The sequence below is a fragment of the Haematobia irritans genome, chromosome 3 (assembly GCF_050003625.1).
Source record: "Haematobia irritans isolate KBUSLIRL chromosome 3, ASM5000362v1, whole genome shotgun sequence".
NCBI lineage: Eukaryota > Metazoa > Arthropoda > Insecta > Diptera > Muscidae > Haematobia > Haematobia irritans.
This window is the reverse complement of record NC_134399.1, coordinates 130,561,096-130,586,793: the sequence shown is the minus strand read 5'-3', so window position 1 is coordinate 130,586,793 and position 25,698 is coordinate 130,561,096. Positions and strand designations below refer to the sequence as shown.

Genomic DNA, 25,698 nt, shown 5'->3' with positions numbered 1-25,698 from the left:
AGAAATAAAATTTTGAAAAAATTCTATAGAAATATAATTTTGTATAGAAATAAAATTTTGACAACATTTTCTATAGAAATAAAATTTTGACAAAATTTTCTATAGAAATAAAATTTTGACAAAATTTTCTATAGAAATAAAACTTTGACAAAATTTTCTATAGAAATAAAATGTTTAAATAAACGTTTTTTTGTTTTTTTTTTTTTTAATTTTGAAAAAAATATTTTTGATTGTACAAAATTATTGTACAAAAAGTTCTCCATTCAGACATAATATAAAAATAAATATAATTGATTTTAATTGAGTTTCATTAGAACTCTTAACATAAGGCACTATTAAGTTTTCTTAACATCTTCAAATTATATGTAATTATTTTTTGTTTATTTTTTCATTCACAACTTCATTTAGCGCGTATATATATTTAAACTTTATTGTACTGAACTTAAATACTTTTAAACAAAATATAAACACACAAAAAATCGAGTTGTTGTGTAAATGTTTAGTGTTGTCGAGTTAACAAGCAATTTGCTTATTTTGGTGTGTTGGTTCTTGTTTTTGTATTTGAATTTTATATTCTCTATACTGATATTATCTTGATAATAAGGTGGATGCAGCCTACACTTTGAGATTCAAACAAACAATTTTTATGAGAAAAAATAAAAAAAAAATCTTTGATAAAAAGTTTAACAGAAATCTGATAGATTAGAATGGAATATCAAAATCTATTTGAATGAGTAACCCCCTTTTCTGTATTTTTGGTTCTGGTATACACAGAAAAAAATTCTGTAGTTAAACTAATGCTAAATTTAACTTATTTGTATTGCAACAAAATTATTTGTTTGTAGTTAAATTTTATTATTTGTTTTTTCGAAAGTATGACAAATTTTAAATTTTGACAAAATTAACTATATAAATGAAATTTTGACAAAATTTCCCATAGGAATGAAATTTTGACAAAATGACGGAAATGAAATTCTGAGAAAATTTTATAGAAAAATTAAATTTTGACAAAACTTCCTATATAACAGAAATTGTGACAAAATTTCCTATTGACATTAAATTTTGTCACAATTTCTTATAGAAATAAAGTTTTGACAAAATATCCCGTAGAAATAACATTTTGACAAAACGTACTATAGAAATAAAATGTTGACAAAATTTTCAATAGAAATAAAATTTTGACAAAATTTTCTACAGAAATTAAATTTTGACAAAATTTCCTATAGAAATAAAATTTTGACAAAATTTTCTATAGAAATAAAATGTTGACAAAATTTTCTATAGAAATAACATTTTGACAAAATTTTCTACAGAAATTAAATTTTGAGAAAATTTTCTATAGAAATAATATTTTGACAAAATTTTCTATAGAAATAAATTTTGGACAAAATTTTTTATAGAAATAAAATTTTGAAAAAATTCTATAGAAATATAATTTTGTATAGAAATAAAATTTTGACAACATTTTCTATAGAAATAAAATTTTGACAAAATTTTCTATAGAAATAAAATTTTGACAAAATTTTCTATAGAAATAAAACTTTGACAAAATTTTCTATAGAAATAAAATGTTGACAAAATTTTCTATACAAATAAAATTTTGACAAAATTTTCTATAGAAATAAAATTTTAACAAAATTTTCGATAGAAATAAAATGTTGACAAAATTTTCTATAGAAATAAAATTTTGACAAAATTTTTATGGAAATAAAACTTTGACTAAATTGTTTATAGAAATAAAATTTTGACAAAATTTTCTATAGAAATAAAATTTGGACAAAATCTATATATATAAAATTCAAATTATGTTTGTTTATTTGTTTGTTTGTTTGTTTGTTTATTTGTATGTTCCGGGTTGGCGCGAAAACGGCTGAACCGATGTACTTGAAACTTTCAGAGATCGTGGGGGGCACTCATGTGCTGAAAATAGGGTACCTCATTTTTTGACATATGGTCGCGGAGAGGAACCTCCCCTTTGTCCGACTTTTTGAAAATTAGACCAAAGTTGACCGATTTGCTTGAAATTTTGATTGAAGATTGGGGTTGGCATCTAGACAAAGATCCGCTACTTTTTATTTCGATATTTGGCGGCAGAGGGGGGCCTCCCCTTTGTTCGACTTTTTTAAAGTACAGTGAAAAAACTAAAATTCTCTAAATTATCTGAGATTTACAGAAAACATGTGGTGAGGTTATGGAATTAATATGGGGTACCCGATGATTTCATATGTGGATGGGGAAGTGGACCTCCCCCTTGCCCTTCTTTTTGAAACTTGGAACAAAATTATGCGATTTGCTTGAACTTTTCATTGAATGTTGGGGTTGGCATCTAGACAAAAATCCGCTACATTATTTTTCGGTATTTGGTCGGCGAGGGGGACCTCCCCTTTGCCGATTTTTTTGTTTGTTTTGAAAGTACAAACAAAACTAAACTCCCCCGACTGAAATTTTACGGAAAAAACGGGTTATGAAATTTATGTCAGGTTCCTGACTTTTTAATAAAAATAAAAGGGCATAGGGAGACATCCGCTTCTCTTAAGTACATACAGAGAAACAATTAAACTTTACCGAGTTACTTGAGGACTGGGGAGAGGTTACGATATTAATAGTTTGTACCTGATTTTGTGATATTTGGACGGAAGAGAGGCCGCCCCTTTAGGCTTATAATTTGTTTGACATTTTCTGGGACGTTTACAAAAGATACGCTACATCACTTTTCGATATTTGGTCGGGGAGGAGGTCCTCCTCTAAAACTGCAAAAAAAAATTAAGTTTTCTTGAAATTTGCAAAAGCAGTGGGGGGAAGGTTATGAACGAAGAGGCAACCTTCCTTGCCCCACACTTGAAGGAAAGTTTTAAGAATTTTCAGGGAAGGCTAGGGGTGCTATTCACTACGGTGTTTGTCGATATTGTATCGGGGAAATTGACGTCCCTTTAAAACAATAGAGCAAAATTTAAACATCGACGATCTACTTGAAATTTACAGGGAACGTGGAAGGAGGTGATTAAATTTATACAGGATTTTTAAATTAGTATATGATTTTTCGATATCTGGTTGGGGAAGGGGAAAATTGAAATAAACTTTGTCGATTTACTTCAATAGAATTTATAGGGACCATTGAGTAGTTGTGAAATTAATATAGGGTACGTGATAGTCCGATATCAGGTCGGAGTGGAGCGAAGGTGGGGAGAGGGTTCCCTTTTTTTTGTTTCTTAAATTGAAAGTAGAGGGTTGTCCATAAATGGGAACTCGGTACATAATTTTATGATTTTTGCACAGGCTTCTGCCAGACTTCTTTTTAGTAAAGAACTTAAATTTACATGAAATTGGTAGCCAACGTTTTAGCAAATGTTAATGTGGTACAATTTTTTACTACGTTTGCTTTTTCCGATTTATTGGATAATATAGTGCTTAATTTTCAGATTTGTTGAGGGAAAGGATACCTTTCCTTGACAAACCACACTTAAAATTCACAAGAAATATAGAAGATTGTCCAACTACTTGAATACAGAACATTATTAAAAAAATTTGGAGGAAAGGGTACACCCTCTCCCGCCGTATTGTACCTATAAACGAAAAATCAAGTAGTCCGATTTGTTTAAAAGAATTCAAATCTTTTCGAATTTGTTTTCAGCACGAAGGATATAGTTGACTAAGTTAACGCAAAATGTTCCTCCAAATACGCTTCGGAAGGCGCAGCGAAGCGGGCCGGGTTACGCTAGTTTTCTATAGAAATAAGATTTTGACAAAAATTTCTATAGAAATAAAATTTTGACAAAATTTTCTATAGAAATAAAATTTTGACAAAATTTCCTATAGAAATAAAATGTTGACAAAATTTTCTATAGAAATAAAATTTTAACAAAATTTTCTATAGAAATAAAATTTTGACAAAATTTTCTATAGAAATAAAATTTTGACAAAATTTTTATGGAAATACAACTTTGACAAAATTTTTTATAGAAATAAAATTTTGATAAAATTTTCTATAGAAATAAAATTTTGACAAAAACTTCTATAGAAATAAAATTTTGACAAAAATTTCTATAGAAATAAAATTTTGACAAAATTTTCTATAGAAATAGAATTTTGACAAAATTTCCTATAGAAATAAAATGTTGACAAGATTTTCTATAAAAATAAATTTTTTACAAAATTTTCTATAAAAATAAAATTTTGACAAAATTTTCTATAGAAATAAAATTTTGACAAAATTTTCTACGGAAATAAAATTTTGACAAAATTTTCTATAGAAATAAAATTGTGGCAAAATTTTCTATAGAAATATAATTTTGACAAAATTTTCTATGGAAATAAAACTTTGACAAAATTTTCTATAGAAATATAATTTTGGTAGATTATTTTTGGCTCGAGTGGCAACCATGAATATGAACCGATGTGGAGAAAGTTTTGTGTGATTGGGGATCGGCTATATATAACCATAGACCGATATGGACCAATTTTGGCATGACTGTTAGCGGCCATATATTAATACCACGTTCCAAATTTCAACCGAGAGGGATGAATTTTGCTCCTCCAAGAGGCTCCGGAGATCGAATCTGGGGAATGGTCTATATATGGGGGCTATATATAATGATGGACCAATATGGACCAATTTTTGCATGGTTGTTAGAGACCATATACTAACATCACGTACCAAATTTTAACCGGATCGGATGAAATGTGCTTCTCTAAGAGGCTCCGCAATCCAAATCTGGGGGTCGGTTTATATGGGGGCTATACGTAAAAGTGGTCCAATATGGCCCATTTTCAATACAATTCGACCTACATCATTAACAACTACTTATGCCAAGTTTCAAGCTTGTTTCGTTCGAAGTTAGCGTGACTTCAACAGACGGACGGACGGACATGCTTAGATCGACTCAGAATTTCACCACGACCCAGAATATATATATATATATATATATATATATATATATATATATATATATATATATATATATATATATATATATATATATATATATATATATATATATATATATATATATATATATATATATATATATATATATATATATATATATATATATATATATATATATATATATATATATATATATATATATATATATATACTTTATGGGGTGTTAGAACAATATTTCGATGTGTTACAAACAGAATGACAAAATTAATATACCCCTTCCTATGGTGGAGGTTACACAAACATCTTTGGGAAAACATTTTTGGAAGTGCTTTTAAAGTTGTGCCTTTATGCCTAAAGAAGATTCCTGGAATTTGTAAATTTTCAAAATGCAACTTCAATTGTACACCCAGAGAAGGAATATGATCACCTCAAACATGTTATTTTTGTTATTTTTGGGGTGTGACCATGTAACATGGTTTTCGCAACCATGTTATTTTCTCGGAAATCATGTATTTGATTTCGGCAAGCAGGTTATATTTGACGAGAAAATAACATTTTAGTGACAAACATGTTACATGGTCACCACCGTGGTGCAATGGTTGTTAGCATGCCCGCCTTGCATACACAAGGTCGTGGGTTCGATTCCTGCTTCGACCGAACACCAAAAAGTTTTTCAGCGGTGGATTATCCCACCTCAGTAATGCTGGTGACATTTCTGAGGGTTTCAAAGCTTCTCTAAGTGGTTTCACTGCAATGTGGAACGCCGTTCGGACTCGGCTATAAAAAGGAGGTCCCTTGTCATTGAGCTTAACATGGAATCGGGCAGCACTCAGTGATAAGAGAGAAGTTCACCAATGTGGTATCACAATGGACTGAATAGTCTAAGTGAGCCTGATACATCAGGCTGCCACCTAACCTAACCTAACCTAACCTACATGGTCACCATACAAAAATAACATTTTGTTCTTGAAACATGTTTGAGGTGATCATATTCCTTCTCTGCGTGTATGTAACACCGATTCCAAGAAATATAAAATAATCTTTGAGTGCATTGATTCATATATGTAATCAATCCCATGAATGCGTTTGTTCTTTGATTGTTTTGTGATTTTGGTGACATGATCATACTTTCATACATACATTCTTCTTCACATTCCTCAATGAACTCATTAAAAAAAATCTAATTTAAGCTTTTACGTCACTTAAGTTTTTTTTATTTGCAAACATAAATAAAGTATGTGCAAATATTCCAAATATTTCATATATGGCTTTCTCCAAACAACGTTGTTAGTAGAGCAAATTATTAAATATAAACATTTAAACTAAAAGCACAAAACACATTGACATATTTCCCTATATATATTATTTTGAAAAAAATGACACTAACCAAAAATTTTTGCGTGGTCATATTTCCATGCAAACAACTACTCTACACCTATAAGACCTCTTCCAGAAATCCCAAACCTCTAGCTATAATCAATTCAATAAAAAAATACTTCAAAAAAAAAAAAAACATAAAACAAAAACGAAATAAAAAACGTCAGCACTTGTATATAATAGGTAGGTAGTTTTTTTGTTTGTTTTTGAAGTCCAGCTGGAAGTGAATGTTTGGGGGAGCGCTCTTACTAAGCACCATTAAACAATTCATAATTTCATTTTTTTTTTACTTTTTGCAATACAAACAAGGGCTTGTAAATATATTCACGAGGTAATGACAATAATTATGGGCAACCACAAAATATTTACAATTAAAAATTTGATTGAAGTTGAAAACTTTTTCTATTAATAAATTGATGCAATTAACTTTTTAATCAAAATGGAAACATTAAGTTAATTAAGTCAAAAATTCTTTAATTAAAAAATTATTAATCAAATTAAACTTAGTTTTTACTAAGTCAATAAAGAAAGTAATTGAAAATATAGGGTGATACGGTCAAAATTTGGTCAATATAAACTTGACGTATTTCTTTCAATTTTGCATTTAAAAAACCTGAACACCCCTCATTTTGAAGGTGTGTGTGTGTAGAATGTTGCTCCTATTTTGATTTTGGAATTCACTCTTCAGTTGTCAAAATGCCGTCCAAGCAAGAAGAGCAGCGTATCAAAATTTTGCTCGCGCATCGCGAAAATCCGAGCTACTCGCACGCAAAGCTGGCAAAATCGCTAAAAGTTGCCAAATCAACCGTTACAAATGTAATTAAAGTGTTTGGGGAACGTTTGTCGACAGCCAGGAAGTCTGGATCGGAGGGAAATCGAAAACCGGAAGCCGCTGAGACGACAAAGAGAGTTGCCTATAGTTTCAAGCGAAACCCTAACCTCTCTCTCCGAGATGCCGCAAATAAGCTGGGTGTATCGTCTACAACCGTGCATCGAGCCAAAAAACGAGCCGGACTATCGACTTACAAGAAGGTAGTGACTCCAAATCGCGATGATAAACAAAATACGACAGCCAAAGCGCGATCCCGGAGGCTGTACACGACGATGCTGACGAAGTTTGACTGCGTGGTAATGGACGACGAAACCTACGTCAAAGCCGACTACAAGCAGCTTCCGGGACCGGAGTTTTATACGGCAAAAAGAAGGGCAAAGGTAGCAGATATTTTCAAGCACATAAAACTGTCAAAGTTCGCAAAGAAATACCTGGTTTGGCAAGCCATCTGTACTGTAGAAATTTACGTGAAAGAGTGTTTGAAGAAGTGAAGAAACACGGTTGTTCCGTACTGTTTTGGCCGGATTTGGCATCTTGCCATTACGGTAAAAAGGCCATGGAGTGGTACGCCGCCAACAACGTGCAGGTGGTTCCCAAGGACAAGAACCCTCCCAACACGCCAGAGCTCCGCCCAATTGAGAAATACTGGGCTATTGTCAAGCGGAACCTAAAGAAGACCAAAAAAACTGCTAAGGACGAGCAGCAGTTTAAGGCAAACTGGCTTTCTCCGGCGAAGAAGGTGGACAAGGTGGCTGTACAAAATCTGATGGCAGGTATCAAGCGTGAGGCCCGGCAATTCGGATTTGGAAAAGCAAAAGCCTAATTGAATATTTTTCCTGAATTTTATACTAATTGAACTTGAAAAAGAAATTTATTTGATTTTTTAAATAAACGATTTCACCGATTTACATGCGTTTTCCCTTGACCAAATTTTGACCGTATCACCCTTTAGTTTTTATTGAAAAAAAAAAATGCAATCAACACCAATTAAATGTATAATTGAATCAATTAAAAAATTAATTGAAATTTGCTAATGAAATCATTACATTTTTTAATAAAGATATTTTTTATTGTCCAACTAAAACTGTGCTTGATACTATAATTGAAGAAATTTCAATTAAAAAATTATTTGGATCAATTAAAAAATTTTTTTGTGTGCATATGTAGGGTCCATTGTGATACCACATAGCTAAAAAAATCATATTATACATATGGTCTACAATAACCATGCAAAAATTGGTCCACATCGGTCAATAATTATGTGTAGCACTCATATAAACCGATCCTCAGATTTGACCTCCGGAGCCTCGTGGAGGATCAAAATTCATCCGATTCGCTTGAAATTTGGTACGGTGTGTTAGTATACGGTCTCTAACAACCATGCAAGAATTGGTCCATATCGGTTCATAATTATATGTAGCCCCAAATAAAACCGATTCTCAGATTTGAACTCCGGAGCCACTTGGAAGAGCAAACTTCACCCGATCTGGTTGAAATTTGGTACGTAATGTTAGTATATGGTATCTAACAACTATGCACAAATTGGTCCATACCGGTCTTAATTATGTATAACCCCCATTGAAACCGATCCCCAGATTTGGCCTCTGGAGCTCTTGGAGGAGCAAAATTCATCCGATCCGGTTCAAATTTGGTACGTGGTGAAATTTGGTACATTGCGCCATATAGGCCGCTAACAACCATGCCAAAACCATCCATATCGGTCTATAATTATATATAGCTGATCCGCAAAACTAATCTACCAAAATTTTATTTCTATAGAAAATTTTGTCAAAATTTTATTTCTAAAAAAAATTTTAGTTAAAATTTTATTACTATACAAAATTTTGTCAAGATTTTATTTCTATAGAAAATTTTGTCAAAATTTTATTTCTATAGAAAATTGTGTCAAAATTTTATTTCTATAGAAAATTTTGTCAAAATTTTATTTCTATAGAAAATTTTGTCAAAATTTTATTTCTATAGAAAATTTTGTCAAAATTATTTTTATAGAAAATTTTGTCAAAATTTTATTTCTATAGAAAATTTTGTTAAAATTTTATTACTATATAAAATTTTGTCAAAATTTTATTTCTATAGAAAATTTTGTCAAAATTTTTTTAATATACAAAATTTTGTCAAGATTTTGTTTTTATAGAAAATTTTGTTAAAATTTTATTACTATACAAAATTTTGTCAAAATTTTATTTCTATAAAAAATTTTGTCAAAATTTTATTTCTATAGAAAATTTTGTCAAAATTTTATTTCTATAGAAAATTTTGTCAAAATTTTATTTCTATAGAAAATTTTGTCAAAATTTAAAAAAAATGTACGTATTTTATCGGCTTTTTATACCCTGCGCCACACTGTGGAACAGGGTATTATAAGTTAGTGCATATGTTTGCAATACCCAGAAGGAGACGATATAGACACATGGTGTCTTTGGCAAAAATGCTCAGGGTGGGCTTCTGAGTCGATATAGCCATGACCGTCTGTCCGTCTGTCCGTGAACACAGTTTTGTAATCACAGTCTAGGTCACAGTTTTAGTCCAATCGACTTCAAATTTGGCACAAGTATGTGTTTTGGCTCAGACTAGAATCCTATTGATTTTGGAAGAAATCGGTTCAGATTTGGATATAGCTCCCATATATATATTTCGCCCGATATGGACTTATATGGCGCCAGAAGCCAGAGTTTTACCCTAATTTGCTTAAAATTTTGCACAAGAAGAACAATTAGTACTATAGTCAAGTGTGCCAAATTTTATTGAAATCGGTTCAGATTTAGATATATCTCCCATATATATCGTTCGCCCGATTTACACTCATATGACCACAGTGGCCAATCTTTTACTCCGATTTAATTGAAATTTTGCACAGAGAGTAGAATTAGCATTGTAAAGGGTGATTTGTTAAGAGCTTGATAACTTTTTTTTAAAAAAAAACGCATAAAATTTGCAAAATCTCATCGGTTCTTTATTTGAAACGTTAGATTGGTCCATGACATTTACTTTTTGAAGATAATTTCATTTAAATGTGGACCGCGGCTGCGTCTTAGGTGGTCCATTCGGAAAGTCCAATTTTGGGCAACTTTTTCGAGCATTTCGGCCGGAATAGCCCGAATTTCTTCGGAAATGTTGTCTTCCAAAGCTGGAATAGTTGCTGGCTTATTTCTGTAGACTTTAGACTTGACGTAGCCCCACAAAAAATAGTCTAAAGGCGTCAAATCGCATGATCTTGGTGGCCAACTTACCGGTCCATTTCTTGAGATGAATTGTTCTCCGAAGTTTTCCCTCAAAATGACCATAGAATCGCGAGCTGTGTGGCATGTAGCGCCATCTTGTTGAAACCACATGTCAACCAAGTTCAGTTCTTCCATTTTTGGCAACAAAAAGTTTGTTAGCATCGAACGATAGCGATCGCCATTCACCGTAACGTTGCGTCCAACAGCATCTTTGAAAAAATACGGTCCAATGATTCCACCAGCGTACAAACCACACCAAACAGTGCATTTTTCGGGATGCATGGGCAGTTCTTGAACGGCTTCTGGTTGCTCTTCACTCCAAATGCGGAAATTTTGCTTATTTACGTAGCCATTCAACCAGAAATGAGCCTCATCGCTGAACAAAATTTGTCGATAAAAAAGCGGATTTTCTGCCAACTTTTCTAGGGCCCATTCACTGAAAATTCGACGTTGTGGCAGATCGTTCAGCTATTCATGATGAAATGTCAAAGCATACTGAGCATCTTTCTCTTTGACACCATGTCTGAAATCCCACGTGATCTGTCAAATACTAATGCATGAAAATCCGTGCCAAATTTAATTGAAATCGGTTCAGATTTAGATATAGCTCCCATATATAGCTTTCGCCCGATTTACATTCATATGACCACAGAGGCCAATTTTTTGCTCTAATTTAGTTGAAATTTTGCACAGAGAGTAGAATTAGCATTGTAGCTATGCGTGCCAAATTTAATTGAAATCGGTTCAGATTTAGATATTCAGATAGATAGTTTTACACTCATATGACCACAGAGGCCAATTTTTTGCTCCGATTTAGTTGCACAGGGAGTAGAATTAGCATTGTAGCTATGCGTGCCAAATTTGGTTGAAATTGGTTCAGATTTAGATATAGCTCCCATATATATGTTTTTCTGATTTCGACAAAAATGGTCAAAATACCAACATTTTCCTTGTAAAATCGCCACTGCTTAGTCGAAAAGTTGTAAAAAATGACTCTAATTTTCCTAAACTTCTAATACATATATATCGAGCGATAAATCATAAATAAACTTTTGCGAAGTTTCCTTAAAATTGCTTCAGATTTAAATGTTTCCCTCAATTTTTTACTAAAATTGTGTTCCACCCTAGTGCATATTTTGAGTCTATAGATTTTGTAGAAGTCTATCAAATGTATGTAAATATTTGGGACAAACCTTTATATATAGCCCCCAACACATTTGACGGATGTGATATGGTATCGAAAATTTAGATCTACAAAGTGGTACAGGGTATAATATAGTCGGCCCCGCTGACTTTAGATTTTCCTTATTTGTTTGTTAGGTTAGGTGTCATATAAATCGAAAAAAAATGTTCCATTTGAAATTAAAAAGGTTTCTTTTGTTATGGATTCATTGGATTTGAAAACCATTTTTTTTTTCTTTAGAAAAAAAGTATCAGTTCAAAACTAAGATTTTAATTGGAAGTAAGAATTCTTTATATAGTTCCATTTCGTTTACTACATTATCATACTACCTTCGTATCGATGGGTAATATTAAATTAAATGTCTAATACTTCTGCCAATTTATTATTACTCGAGCGTCCATCACCATCATCACTAACAGGTGGGACGCATATGAACTTTAGACAAAATTTGAAATAAAACCCTCAACACTTAAAAAATCCCAACTTTTATTACAAAGTGGTGAAATTTCATAAGTATTAAGTGAATATTTTTTCTTCTCTCGATTCTATAGTAAATACTTGAAACACTTCACTTAACGGCACAAGTATTGGGTTATGGCACGAAGTAGCAATTTGCAAAAAAAAAAAGCTACAATAAAAAGACAAATTATAAAAGAGTCGATTTGCAGGGGTTTCATTTAAAACTCTTTTGATATTACAAATTAAATTAAACAAAAACAAAAAAAAAAACAAACAAATAAATATATTTGCCGTATACAATTTGTTGGTACTTTTTTTGTGGTATATTTAACTTTTGGACAATTGGTTTTGCAGAGATTTACTTGCATTTGAAGGTTATGGTATGTATGGCCGATATTGAGGTAGGACTATTGATTACATGACAATGCGGACGGACAGTTTAAAAATGGGCTTGCCATTGATACAAAAATCCATGAATGTCGGCAGATATGATGTTTGTGGGATTTGACTTTTTTTTGGTTTCTTTCATTGATATCATTTTTTTTTTGGCACCATTCAATTTTTGTAATGTTTAATGGAATGGGTTAAGATTAAGACCTAAAATTGGCTATATGAAATCGGCAATCAATACAGATTTTTTTTATCTTTGTTTTATTTCCCATTCTTTTAAATATCGTTATAATTATCATTCAAATAATTAAATAAAATACATTTTCTTAGCGATCTATGTCTTATCTAAGAATATAAATGTTCTCTCTTAAATGTTAACTGGTAGTCCAGCCCATTCAATAAATTAATCAATTGGGAGCAATCCAATAAAGTCCTCTAACCCGAAAAAGGGAATAAAAATCGGGTCACAATTTTTTTTCTATGCTACTTAAAACTACTTAAAACTAGTTATGAAGGTATTTACATGAATAAAATAAACAAAATTAAAATAATATAAATTAAAATAAAATAAAATAAAATAAGATAAAATATTTCATATCCAAGTTAATTACTGGGTGATATCGTAGACGGGATCTGAAAATTCTAATCTGCCATATCTCCTGTGGTAGTACATGAGTCTGCCGTCATTGTCATAGAGCAACCCACTGTCCGCCATGTGTGGCAATGCTGTCGGGGGAAACAGTTTTCCAGTCGTCCTAAGTTGGTCAAAAAGTTGTCTGTTAAGTCTAGTCTCCCTGACTAATTCGTTAGGGTGTGTGTCATATGCTCGAAGACGCTCGATAGACATGCCAACCATGAAAGAGTCGATCCTGTTAATGACACTCTTCTCATATATAGTTCTGTTGGACGGGTTGCGAAACTGTCCATCAGCCGTAATGCGGGGCCTAAGGTCCAAAGAATATTTCAACATCTTCCTCTCAAAAATTCTCAGTCTCTCCATTTGGTGGGAGGAGATTATCGACCATGCGGGAAAAGCGTATGACAATACCGGTCTCACTATCTGTTTATATATGGTGACTTTGACCCTGGAGCTTAGTCCACCTCTCTTTTTCAATAATCTGCTATATCCCTGGAATGCCGCTTTACCCTTTCTAAGCACGTTGTCTATGTGCCTTGTAAAGGAGATCTGCCCCTGGAAGATAACTCCCAAGTATTTCAATTTGTCTGTGCTTGGTATAATCTGGCCACCTATTCTCACATTAGGTATATATTTACGTGCGTTCTTGTAGAGGTTTTTTCGTTTCCCCTTTAGTGCTATTGCCTCGCATTTTTCTATGTTGAGATTTAGTCGCCATTCCGTAAAATATATATTAAGAGTATCCAGGTATCTTGACAGGTTTTTTTCGGCTGTTTTAGGTCTTGCATGTGTGGACGCCACTAAAATGTCATCTGCATATATAAGCAGTAGCTCGCCTGTTGTGGGTTGCGGAATATCAGCTAGGTATATGTTGTAGAGGACCTGCCCAAGGACAGATCCTTGAGGTACTCCAGCATACACCTGTTTTCGCTCAGATACAGAATCACCGACAGACACTGTAAAAGATCTGTCACGAAGATAGCTATTCATCATGTCACACATATGTTCTCTGAAGCCATATTTCTCTTTCATCTTTTTCGTTATTCCAGCTTGCCAGACTGTATCAAAAGCCTTTTTGAAGTCCAGGCTTACTGCTGTTGTTGGACTGCGTGCATTTATTCCATTAATTACCTTATGCATGAAGGTGGTGAGTGCATGTGTTGTTGATGTGGCTCGTCGAAAGCCTAATTGTGACCTGCTTAATGTTCCGTTTTCTATAATATGTTCCTCTAGCCTTGCCAATATCAAAATTTCAAATAGTCAAATACAGATAAAGAAGTAAACTGTTTTATAGCAAGAATGAACTGCCTCGTGGGAAAATTGAATTATATTGTTCTCCACATTTGGAGATTTCGTTAAAACCAGGAAAATGTAATGTAAAAAATTAATTTTATAAATTAATTTCGTGATAGGATCAGAAAACAATTTTTTTTTGTGTAATTATTGAGCAATAGGTTAAGTTACTTTGAAAAACGTTGACCTTAGGCCAACAAAATTATCTTTCATGTTAATATATCCATTTGTAAGTCGAATCACTTATCTCTTATCATCACTTAAGGACAATTCGACTTTATTGAAAAGTCTGTCGATTTTTTGACAAGGAAAAGCAACTTTACTAAATAATATTCGCATTCGTATTTTAAGAACCTAAAATCTTTGGCTCCTTGACAATATTTTTTTTCAGTGAACCTAAGCCAGTCGTTGACTTGTTGTGTGCTCTAACTTCGTTCTTTCCATCGTACCCTTCTTTTATTCCTGGAACTCTGTGTCTCTAACGAATTACTTAATTTGTTTCTACGCAGAAAAAAATATCACCAAAATTTTTCCAAATCAAAAATTGATAGAGGTTGAAAATTTGTTCAATTAATAAATTAATTGATACAATTTAACTTTTCAATCAAGGAAGAAACTTTAAGTTAATTAAGTCAATGACTTAAATTTTTAAAAATTTGAATTAATAAATTAATTGATACAATTCAAATTTGTTCCAAAGGCATAACTTTAAAATCGCTTCCAAAAATATCCTCATAAAGATGTTCTTTATTTTCACTACACAGGAAATTCTATTAATTGAATTTTTTAAAACTCGCTTTTTCATATGAGAATTTTTATCTTTTTATACCCTCCACCATAGGATGGGGGGTATATTAATTTTGTCATTCCGTTTGTAACACATCGAAGTATTGATCTAAGACCCCATAAAGTATATATATTCTGGGTCGTGGTGAAATTCTGAGTCGATCTGAGCATGTCCGTCCGTCCGTCTGTTGAAATCACGCTAACTTCCGAACGAAACAAGCTATCGACTTGAAACTTGGCACAAGTAGTTGTTATTGATGTAGGTCGGATGGTATTGCAAATGGGCCATATCGGTCCACTTTTACATATAGCCCCCATATAAACGGACCCCCAAATTTGGCTTGCGAGGCCTCTAAGAGAAGCAAATTTCATCCGATCCGGCTGAAATTTGGTACATGGTATAAGTATATGGTCTCTAACAACCATGCAAAAATTGGTCCACATCGGTCCATAATTATATATAGCCCCCATATAAACCGATCCCCCGATGTGGCTTGCGGAGCCTCTAAGAGAAGCAAATTTCATCCGATCCGGCTGAAATTTGGTACATAGTGTTAGTATATGGTCTCTACCAACCATGCAAAAATTGGTCTACATCGGTCCATAATTATATATAGCCCCCATATAAACCGATCCCCCGATTTGGCTTGCAGAGCCTCTAAGAGAAACAAATTACATCCGATCCGGTTGAAATTTTGTACGTGATGTTAGTATATGGTCTCTAATGACCATGCAAAAATTGGTCCATATCGGTCAATAATTATATATAGCCCCCACATAAACCGATCAGCAGATTTGACCTCCGGAGCCTCTTGGAAGGTCAAAATTCATCTGATTCAGTTGAAATTTGGTACGTGATGTTAATATATGGCATCAAACACCCATGCAAAAATTGGTCGATATCGGTCAGTAATTATATATAGGCCCCATATAAACCGATCCCCAGATTTGACCTCCGGAGCATCTTGGAAGAGCAAAATTCATCCCATTAGGTTGAAATTTGGTACGTGATGTTAGTATATGGTATCCAACAACCATGCAGGAATTGGTTCCTATCACTCCATAATTATGTATAGCTCCCATATAAACCGATAGCCAGATTTGACCTCCGGTGCCTTTTGGAGAAGCAAAATTCATCCGATCTGGTTGAAATTTGGTACGTGGTGGTAGTATAAACCGATCCCGATATTTGGTTTTGGAGCCCCTTGGAGGAGCAAATTTCATCCGAGTGAGTTGAAATTTGTGGATGACAGTCTTTCGTAGAAGTTTCTACGCAATCCATAGTGGAGGGGACATAAGATTCGGCCTGGCCGTACTTACGGTCGTAGATACTTGTTTTATCTAAAATATGTTAAAAACAGACAACGAATCCATAAAATGGTGCAAGTTATTAAAATTATGTCGAAAAAAAGCTAAATCCAGTCTAGATAATTTGCGAATTTTTAAAAATATTTGAGGTCAAACGTTTCAAGAAAACATTAAAAATCGTAAAAACTTATAAAAATGATGATCAAACAAAAAAATTTAATTTTGTCAAAATTTTATTTCTGTGGAAAATTTTGTCAAAATTTTATTTCTGTGAAAAATTTTGTCAAAATTTTATTTCTATAGAAAATTGTGTCAAAATTTTATTTCTATAGAAAATTGTGTCGAAATTTTATTTCTATAAAAAATTCTGGTCAAACTTTTATTTCTATAGAAAATGGTTTTCTATAAAAAATTTTGGTCAAACTTTTATTTCTATAGAAAATTTTATCAAAATTTTATTTCTATAGAAAATTTGATCAAAATTTTATATCTTTAGAAATTTTGATCAAAATTTTATTTCTATGGAATATTTTGTCAACATTTTTTTTCTATAGAAATTTTTGTCAAAATTTAATATCTATTGAACATTTTGTCATAATTTTATTGTTATAGAAAAATTTGTGAAAATATTATTTCTATCGAAAATGTTGTCAAAATTTTATTTCCATAGAAAATGTTGTCAACATTTTGTTGCTATAGAAAATTTTGTCAAAATTTTATTTCTGTGGAAAATTTTGTTAAAATTTTATTTTTATAGGAAATTTTGTTAAAATTTTGTTGCTATAGACAATTTTGTCAAAATTTTATTTCTATAGAAAATTTTGTCAGAATTTTATTTCTATAGAAAATTTTGTCAATATTTTATTTCTATAGAAAATTTTGTCAAAATTTTATTTCTATCGAAAATTTTGTCATAATTTTATTTTATGAAAATTTTATTTCTATAGAAAATTTTGTCAAAATTTAATTTCAATAGAAAATTTTGTCAAAGTTTTTTTTGTATAGAAAATTTTGTTAAAATTTTATTTCCATAGAAAATTTTGTCAAAATTTTATTTCCAAAATTTTGTCAAAATTATATTTATAGGTAATTTTGTCAAAACTTTATTTCTATAGAAAATTTTGTCATAATTTTATTTCAATAGAAAATTTTGTGAAAAATTTTTTTCTATAGAAAATGTTGTCAAAATTTTATTTCTATAGAAAATTTTGTCAAAATTTTATTTCTGTAGAAAATTTTGTCAAAATTTTATTTCTGTAGAAAATTTTGTAAATATTTTTTTGTATAGAAAATTTTGTCAAAATTTTATTTCTATTGAAAATTTTGTCGTAATTTTATTTCTATAGAAAATTTTGTGAAAATTTTATTTCTATAGAAAATTGTTTCAAAATTTCATTTCTACAGAAAATTTTGTGAAAATTTTATTTCTATAGAAAATTTTGTGAAAATTTTATTTCTATACAAAATTTTGTCAAAATTTTATTTCTATATTTCTATATATTTATAGACATTTTTGTGATAATTTTTTTTTGTCATAATTTTATTTCAATTGAAAATTTTGTGAAAATTTTATTTCTATAGAAAATTTTGTCAAAATTTTATTTCTATAGGAAATTTTGGCCAAACTTTTATTTCTATAGAAAATTTTGTGAAAATTTTAACATACCTCTTCTAGATTTATGTTTATTGATTTACATTTAAATTTGCCAATTAATATCCACGACAAAGTAACCCCGCCTTAATGTAACCTCTCTATATAAGTGACATGTTACTTTTATGCCCATTGGTAACTATGATACAAATAACTGACAAGTGTAATTGATATTTAATGTGAACCATGAACAACCAACTAAAACATTTATAAAAAAAATACCAATTGAGAAAAATAAATCAAAATTTCAAACTTACCCCTTTCACTTTCGATAATGTCCTCATCATCATCGCCATCATTGCCTTTTCCTTGAGACTTGATAGTAATTTCCTTTTCAATGGCTGCCAATGTTATGTTGGCTATTGTTGTACCACTGAGATTACTCTCCAAGCTATTGTATTCCAAAATTGTTTCATCGGCAAATATTTGCATGCTTAAATTCACCTTATCCTCGAAAACTGAAGCAATTTTTCCTTCTAAATGTTTGACATCGCCAACCTTTTTCTCACCACCCAATAAATTATCTTGAATGTTACAATTATCCTTGAGCGTACATGTTGCACCAGGATTTGTGGCATCCAAAGAGTGACAAAACTGTTGTCGTCCACCGCCGAAGACAGCGATAAACAGGAATATTAGGGAAATACCCTTGTTACGCATTTTGCTCAATTTGTTTTCAAAACCGTCCTTTGATTATTTCGTTTCACTTTATTGTTTATTTTCACTTTTTCCGTTCCAAATTATTAGTACAATATTGAATTTTGGTAGATGTTTTTGTTCGAGTTTTTTTTTTATTTCTTATGCATTTTATTTTTCTTTTAAAAATTTTTCCTGTGAAAGAGATATAATTACATAAGTTTTTTTTTTATTTAGGTATAAAAATGGTTTAATATTTCTATATTGTATATTGATTTCTTTTTAATGGTGTCAATGATAAATATTTGATTGCATGTGTCAAGAACAAGAACATTTTTAAAACGTATTAAAATTCATTACAATTTTTCAATGTTCCATTCCTATAGTAAATTTTTGCGAAATTTCATTTCTATAACAATTTTGTCAATATTTAATTTTTATAGAAAATTTTGTCAACATTTATTTCTATAGAAAATTTTGTCAAAATTTTATTTCTATAGAAAATTTTGTCAAAATTTTATTTCTATAGAAAATTTTGTCAAAATTTTATTTCTATAGAAAATTTTGTCAAAATTTCATTTCTACAGGAAATTTTGTCAAATTCATTTCTGTAGGAAATTCTATTAAAATTTTATTTTTTCAGGAAATTTTGTCAAAATTTCATTTCTGTAAGAAATTGTGACAAAATTTCTTTTCAATGGAAATATCCATAGGAAAGAAAATTTTGCCAAATCTTTATTTCTATAGAAAATTTTGTCAAAATTTCGTTTTTATAGATAATTTTAGCAAAATTTCATTTCTATAGGAGACGTTATCAAGATTTCATTTCTATAGGAAATTTTTTCAAAATTTAATTTCTCTAGAAATTTTTTTGAAAATTTAATTTCTATAAGAAATTTTGTCAAAATTTCATTTCTATATGAATTTTTGCTAAAATTTAATTTTTATAGTGAATTTGTCAACATCTTAATTTCTATTGGAAATTTCTACAAATTTCATTTCTGTAGGAAATTGTGACCGTAATTTTTCATTTCTAAAGAAAATTTTGCCAAATTTCATTTCTATAGGAAATTTTGGCGAAGTTTCAATTCTATAGGACATTTTGTTAAAATTTCATCTCTAGCGGAAATTTTATCGAAATTTCATCTCTAACGGAATTTTTATCGATATTTTGTCAAAACTTCTTTTCTTACTATAGAAAAGAAAAATTGTCTCAAAATATCATTTCTATGGGAAATTTTCTCAAAATTTAATTTCAATAGAAAATTTTCACAAAATTTTATGCTAACATGAAATTTTCTCAAAATAAAATTTCCATGGGAAAGTTTTGATAAATTTCTATAGAAAATTTTGTCAAAATTGTATTTCTATAGGAAATTGTGCCAAATTTCATTTCTTCATTTCAGTTTTGCTAAATTTAATTTCTTTAGGAAATTTTGTCAAAACTGTATTTCTATAGGAATTGGTGACAAAATTTCATTTCCATAGGAAGTTTTTACAAGGAAATGAAATTTTGAGAAAATTTCTTATAAAAATTAAATTTTGATAAAACTTCCTATAAAAATGAAATTTTGACAAATATTCCTATAGATAAAATTTTGTCAAAATTTCCTATAGAAATGCAATTTTGACAAAAGTTTCCTATAGAAATGAAATTTGGACAAAATTTTCTAAAGAAATAAAAATTTGACGAAATTTTCTATAGAAATGAAGGTTTGACAAAATGTCCTATAGGTTAGGCAGCCCGATATTTCAGCCTCACTTAGACTATTTAGTCCATTGTGATACCACAGTGGTGAACTTCTCTCTTATGACTGAGTGCTGCCCGATTCTATGTTAAGCTCAATGACCAGGGACCTCCTTTTTTTATAGCAGAGTCCGAACAGCGCTCCACTTTGCAGTGAAATCACTTAGAGAAGCTTTGAAACACTTAGAAATGTCACCAGCATTACTGAGGTGGGATAATCCACAGATCAAAAACTTTTTGGTGTTTGGTCGAAACTGGGTTTGAACCCACGACCCTGTGTATACAAGGCGGGCATGTTTACCACTTCACCACGGTGGCTGCCAAATGTCCTACAGAATGAATATTTTACAAAATTTCCTAAAGAAATGAAATTTTGATAAAATTTCCTATAGAAATGACATTTTGACAAAATTTCCTATAGAAATGAAATTTTGACAAAATTTCCTATAGTTATGAAATTTTCATAAAATTTCATATAGAAATGAAATTTTTACAAAATTTTCTATAGGAACGACATTTTGACAAAATTTTCTATAGGAAAGACATTTTGACAAAATGTAAATAAATTTTTGATAAAATAGAAATCAGGTTTCGAAAAAATTTCCCATAGAAATGAAGCATTGACAAAATTTATTTTTATTTATATTTATTTATATTTCTTATAGAAATGAAAATTTGGCCAAATTTCTTATAGAAATGAAATTTTGATATAATTTCCTATAGAAATGAAATTTCGACATAATTTCTATAGAAATGAAATTTTGACAAAATTTCATATAGAAACGAAATTTTGACATAATTTCTATAGAAATGAAATTTTGACAAATTTTCATATGGAAATGGAACTTTGAAAAAATTTCCTATAGAAATGAAATTTTGACAAAATTTCCTATAGAAATGAAATTTTGACAAAATTTTCTTATACAAATGAAATTTGGACAAAATTTCCTGTAGAAATGAAATTTTGACAATATTTCCTATAGAAACGAAATTTTGACAAAATTTTCTTATACAAATGAAATTTTGACGAAATTTCATATAGAAATAAAATTTTGACAAAATTTCGTATAGAAATGAAACTTTGAAAAAATTTTCTATAGAAACGAAATTTAAAAAAAAATTTCCTGTGGAAATGAAATTTTGACAATATTTCCTATAGAAACGAAATTTTGACATAATTTCCTATAGAAATGAAATTTGACAAAATTTCATATAGAAATGAAATTTTGACAAAATTTCGTATAGAAATGAAACTTTGAAAAACTTTCCTATAGAAACGAAATTTTGACAAAATTTCCAGTAGAAATGAAATTTTGACAAAATTTTCTTATACAAATGAAATTTGGACAAAATTTCCTGTGGAAATGAAATTTTGACAATATTTCCTATAGAAACGAAATTTTGACATAATTTCCTATAGAAATGAAATTTGACAAAATTTCATATAGAAATGAAATTTTGACAAATTTTCATATGGAAATGGAACTTTGAAAAAATTTCCTATAGAAATGAAATTTTGACAAAATTTCCTATAGAAATGAAATTTTGACAAAATTTTCTTATACAAATGAAATTTGGACAAAATTTCCTGCAGAAATGAAATTTTGACAATATTTCCTATAGAAACGAAATTTTGACAAAATTTTCTTATACAAATGAAATTTTGACGAAATTTCATATAGAAATAAAATTTTGACAAAATATCGTATAGAAATGAAACTTTGAAAAAATTTTCTATAGAAACGAAATTTTAAAAAAATTTCCTGTGGAAATGAAATTTTGACAATATTTCCTACAGAAACGAAATTTTGACATAATTTCCTATAGAAATGAAATTTTGACAAAATTTCATATAGAAATGAAATTGTGACAAAATTTCGTATAGAAATGAAACTTTGAAAAAATTTCCTATAGAAACGAAATTTTGACAAAATTTCCTATAGAAATGAAATTTTGACAAAATTTTAAATATAAATGAAATTTGTCAAAGTTTCCTAGAGATGTGAAATTTAAAACAAATTATTTCTGCAGCAAATGTTGTCAAAATTTGCCTTATTTTGATTATTTTGTCAAAATTAATTTTTTTTAGTATTGTCAAAATTTAATTTCCGTGGTATTTTTTTCATTTCTTTGTGATTTTGTTTTCAAAATTTCATTTCTATAGGTAATTTTGACCCAATTTTATTTCTATAGGAAATTTTGACCAAAATTTACTTCTATCCTTTCCTTCGACTTTTCGATTCTCATTACAAAAGTCGAAAACTCGACAAATGTGGAAATATTCGAAAATCGAATTATTCAAAATTAAAAATAAAATTTTAACAAAATTTTCGATAGAAATAAAATTTTGAGGAAATTTTTATAATGTTTTTAATATAGTACAATTTTCATATAATTTTCAATAGAAATAAAATTTTTACAAAATTTTCTATAAAAATAAAATTTTAACAAAATTTCCTGTAGAAATAAAATTTTGACAACATTTTCCATAGAAATGAAATTTTGAAAAAATTTTCTATTGAAATAAACTTTTTACAAAATTTTCTATAGAAATAAAATTTTTTACAAAATTTTCTATAGAAATAAAATGTTGACAAAATTTTCTATAGAAATAAAATTTTTGTAAAATTTTCTATTGAAATAAAATTTTTGTAAAATTTTCTATAGAAATAAAATTTTGACAAAATTTTCTATAGAAATACAATTTTGACAAAATTTTTTATAGAAATAAAATTTTAACAAAATTTCCTATAGAAATAAAATTTTGACAACATTTTCCATAGAAATAAAATTTTGAAAAATTTTTCTATAGAAATAAAATTTTGAAAAAATTTTCTATAGAAATAAAATTTTGCAAAAAAAATCTACAGAAATAAAATTTTGACAAAATTGTTTATATTTTTTTTTAAATATAATACAATTTCGACAATATTTTCGATAGAAATACAATTTTGTTGACATTTTCTATAGAAATAAAAGTTTGTTGACATTTGCTATAAAAATAAACTTTTAACAAAACTTTCTATAGAAATAAAATTTTAACAAAACTTTCTATAGAAATAAAATTTTCACAACATTTTCCATAGAAAAAAATTTCTATAGAAATTGTGACAAAATTTTGTTCCTGTACGAAATTTTGTTAAAATTTAGGAATTTTTGACAAATAGGAAATATAGACAAAGTTTCAGTTCTTGAGGGTGGGCACTAAGATTGAATTAAGCCGCTAAAATCAAAAATAAATCTATAAAAACAGTATGACATTACAAATTTTGATTAAGTCTTATTACAACTTGTGAGGGAATGAAAAAGTTTTTTTTTTGTAAATTAATTATTGAATAATTTTTTTTAGAAAATTAACAAGATTGAATTTCTTTAAGAAAATTAGTTTTTAGTTTTAAGAAATTCCTCTCTTTATACGATACCAATTGTCCGTAGTGTCAATATTATATGGATACATGGTTAAGCATATATTTCAATTTAATTTTTTTTTAAGCTTGTTGTCTTTGCCATGCATTGGATTTTGTTTAAACGCAACATTTTCTTGGAAAACAAGTATGCAATAATATAGCCTTTTTTACACACATAAATAACACTTTATACTATATAACATTGAACAATTATATTGTAGTCAAAATATTTTCATTTTTCATAGTTGTTCTTTAATTTTTTTTTCAGTTGGTGTCAAGAACAACCAGCACAATAATAATTTTTGAAAATTTTCAATAAATTTTCATAGACTCATTCGTTATTAATATGGAGACCACCATTACGGTCACATATGTGCTTAATATATTTAAAAAGATATATATGCATTGAAAAAATCAAAAAAAAATAATTAGCCAAAAAAAAGTCAAAAAAGTTTATTTTTTTTTATTTAATATTTTTTGTGTGTTTCTTTTTATGAAATTGTTTTAATTGTTTTAAATTTTCGCGTTGTATTATATTTTTATTTAAAAATTAAAAATATTTTATAATTTTCTTTTTTTCATATTTATTTGGTTTAATTCTTTATATAAATTTAAAATTTAGTCAGTGTATTTTTTCTTGTTAGCCTGATACTGAAACAGGCGATTAACGTCCAAATGCATGATATCTGAATTTACAATCAATTATTATTCGAGGTTTATGGACAAATTAGATTTTTTTATAATTTAAATTGTAATTATTTGGTTGTCATTCCACAATAGTTTTATTATTTAAAAAATTCCAATACTATTTTTTTTTCTTATTTATTTTCTTAAATTCTTTTTATCATTACACACCTTTTTCACTTTAATTTTTATTCACTTTGTTTTTAATTTTCAGAATTTTTTTGTTAGATTTCAAATTTTGTAACCGTTTTCCGAGTCGCTACAACCGCTTAGATGCGAATTTCAATTCGAACTAAAGTCTTCGAATGTCTGAATGTTGGCTAGAAACTGAAATAAGCCAAACCAAAACCGATTTAATTTTGAATTATTCATATAAAGTGCGCGCGCTTGATTTGTTGAGCAGTAGTCGTTCAAAGAAAGAAAAAAACAAAACAACAACATAATAACGACAACGACAAGTAAAAACAAATCTCAATATCCCCCTGTTGCCATCGTCATAGTATTCGAATCAGTAAGAAGCTAACGTCTAAAGTTGAAACATGGTGAGAAGAATACTAACTATGCTATGGCTTAAAGCCCAAACTAGAGGTGTCGCCATAGACATCAAGTAAACTAGACAGAATTTCAAAATTTTTCGAAAACCGAAAAAACAACAACGATTACTTAGATTACAATTCGTCACTGAGTAAAACTCAGTCTGACAACATTTAGCATTCTCTCTTACCTATGGCTTAACAAAGAGTGGTGGGGTGATGTGGGGGGGAATAAAATTTCAAACACATTTATTCGATCACATTTTCGCTCTACTATACAGTGTCTGAGAAGACACCAACGAATCAAGCAAATATTTTTGTGACTTTTTGGCCATTCGCTATATATGTATGTATTTTGATTTGGGTTCTTACCACACTAAGATGTGGCTTACTGAGCAACAGAGCGAGTGAGAGAGAGAGAAATGGATTGTTTTGTTAACATTTCTGAGAGCATAATAAATGTTAGTTGAATTTTGTAGTGTTATGTTACATTAGTGTATTAGCATTATTTTTGTGTTTTTGTTTTCATTGGTAGCAAAAGCCGGTCGGGCATTCAAAACATATGAATGCTATCAATCAAATTAGCACTTGGCTTTGCCAGCTTAAGCGAGAGGTGTAGGAGAAGTTTTACATTAAGTCAGCAAAAAA

The 25,698-nt window shown here is 29.4% G+C and overlaps 1 protein-coding gene across 1 annotated transcript in view; it reads right to left on the bottom strand.

Annotated features, from left to right (window-relative positions):
* The window catches only part of drd (drop dead), a 111,644-nt gene extending 86,819 nt beyond the window's left edge, over nt 1-24,825 (bottom strand). The window contains exons 1-2 of the mRNA XM_075299355.1: nt 24,689-24,825; nt 18,301-18,874 (exon numbers count right to left, since the gene is read on the bottom strand). Of these exons, the coding sequence (XP_075155470.1) occupies nt 18,301-18,703 (403 nt within the window). The 5' untranslated portion in view covers nt 18,704-18,874; nt 24,689-24,825. The remainder of the gene's footprint in view (nt 1-18,300; nt 18,875-24,688) is intronic.
* Nucleotides 24,826-25,698: the final 873 nt, after the last annotated feature.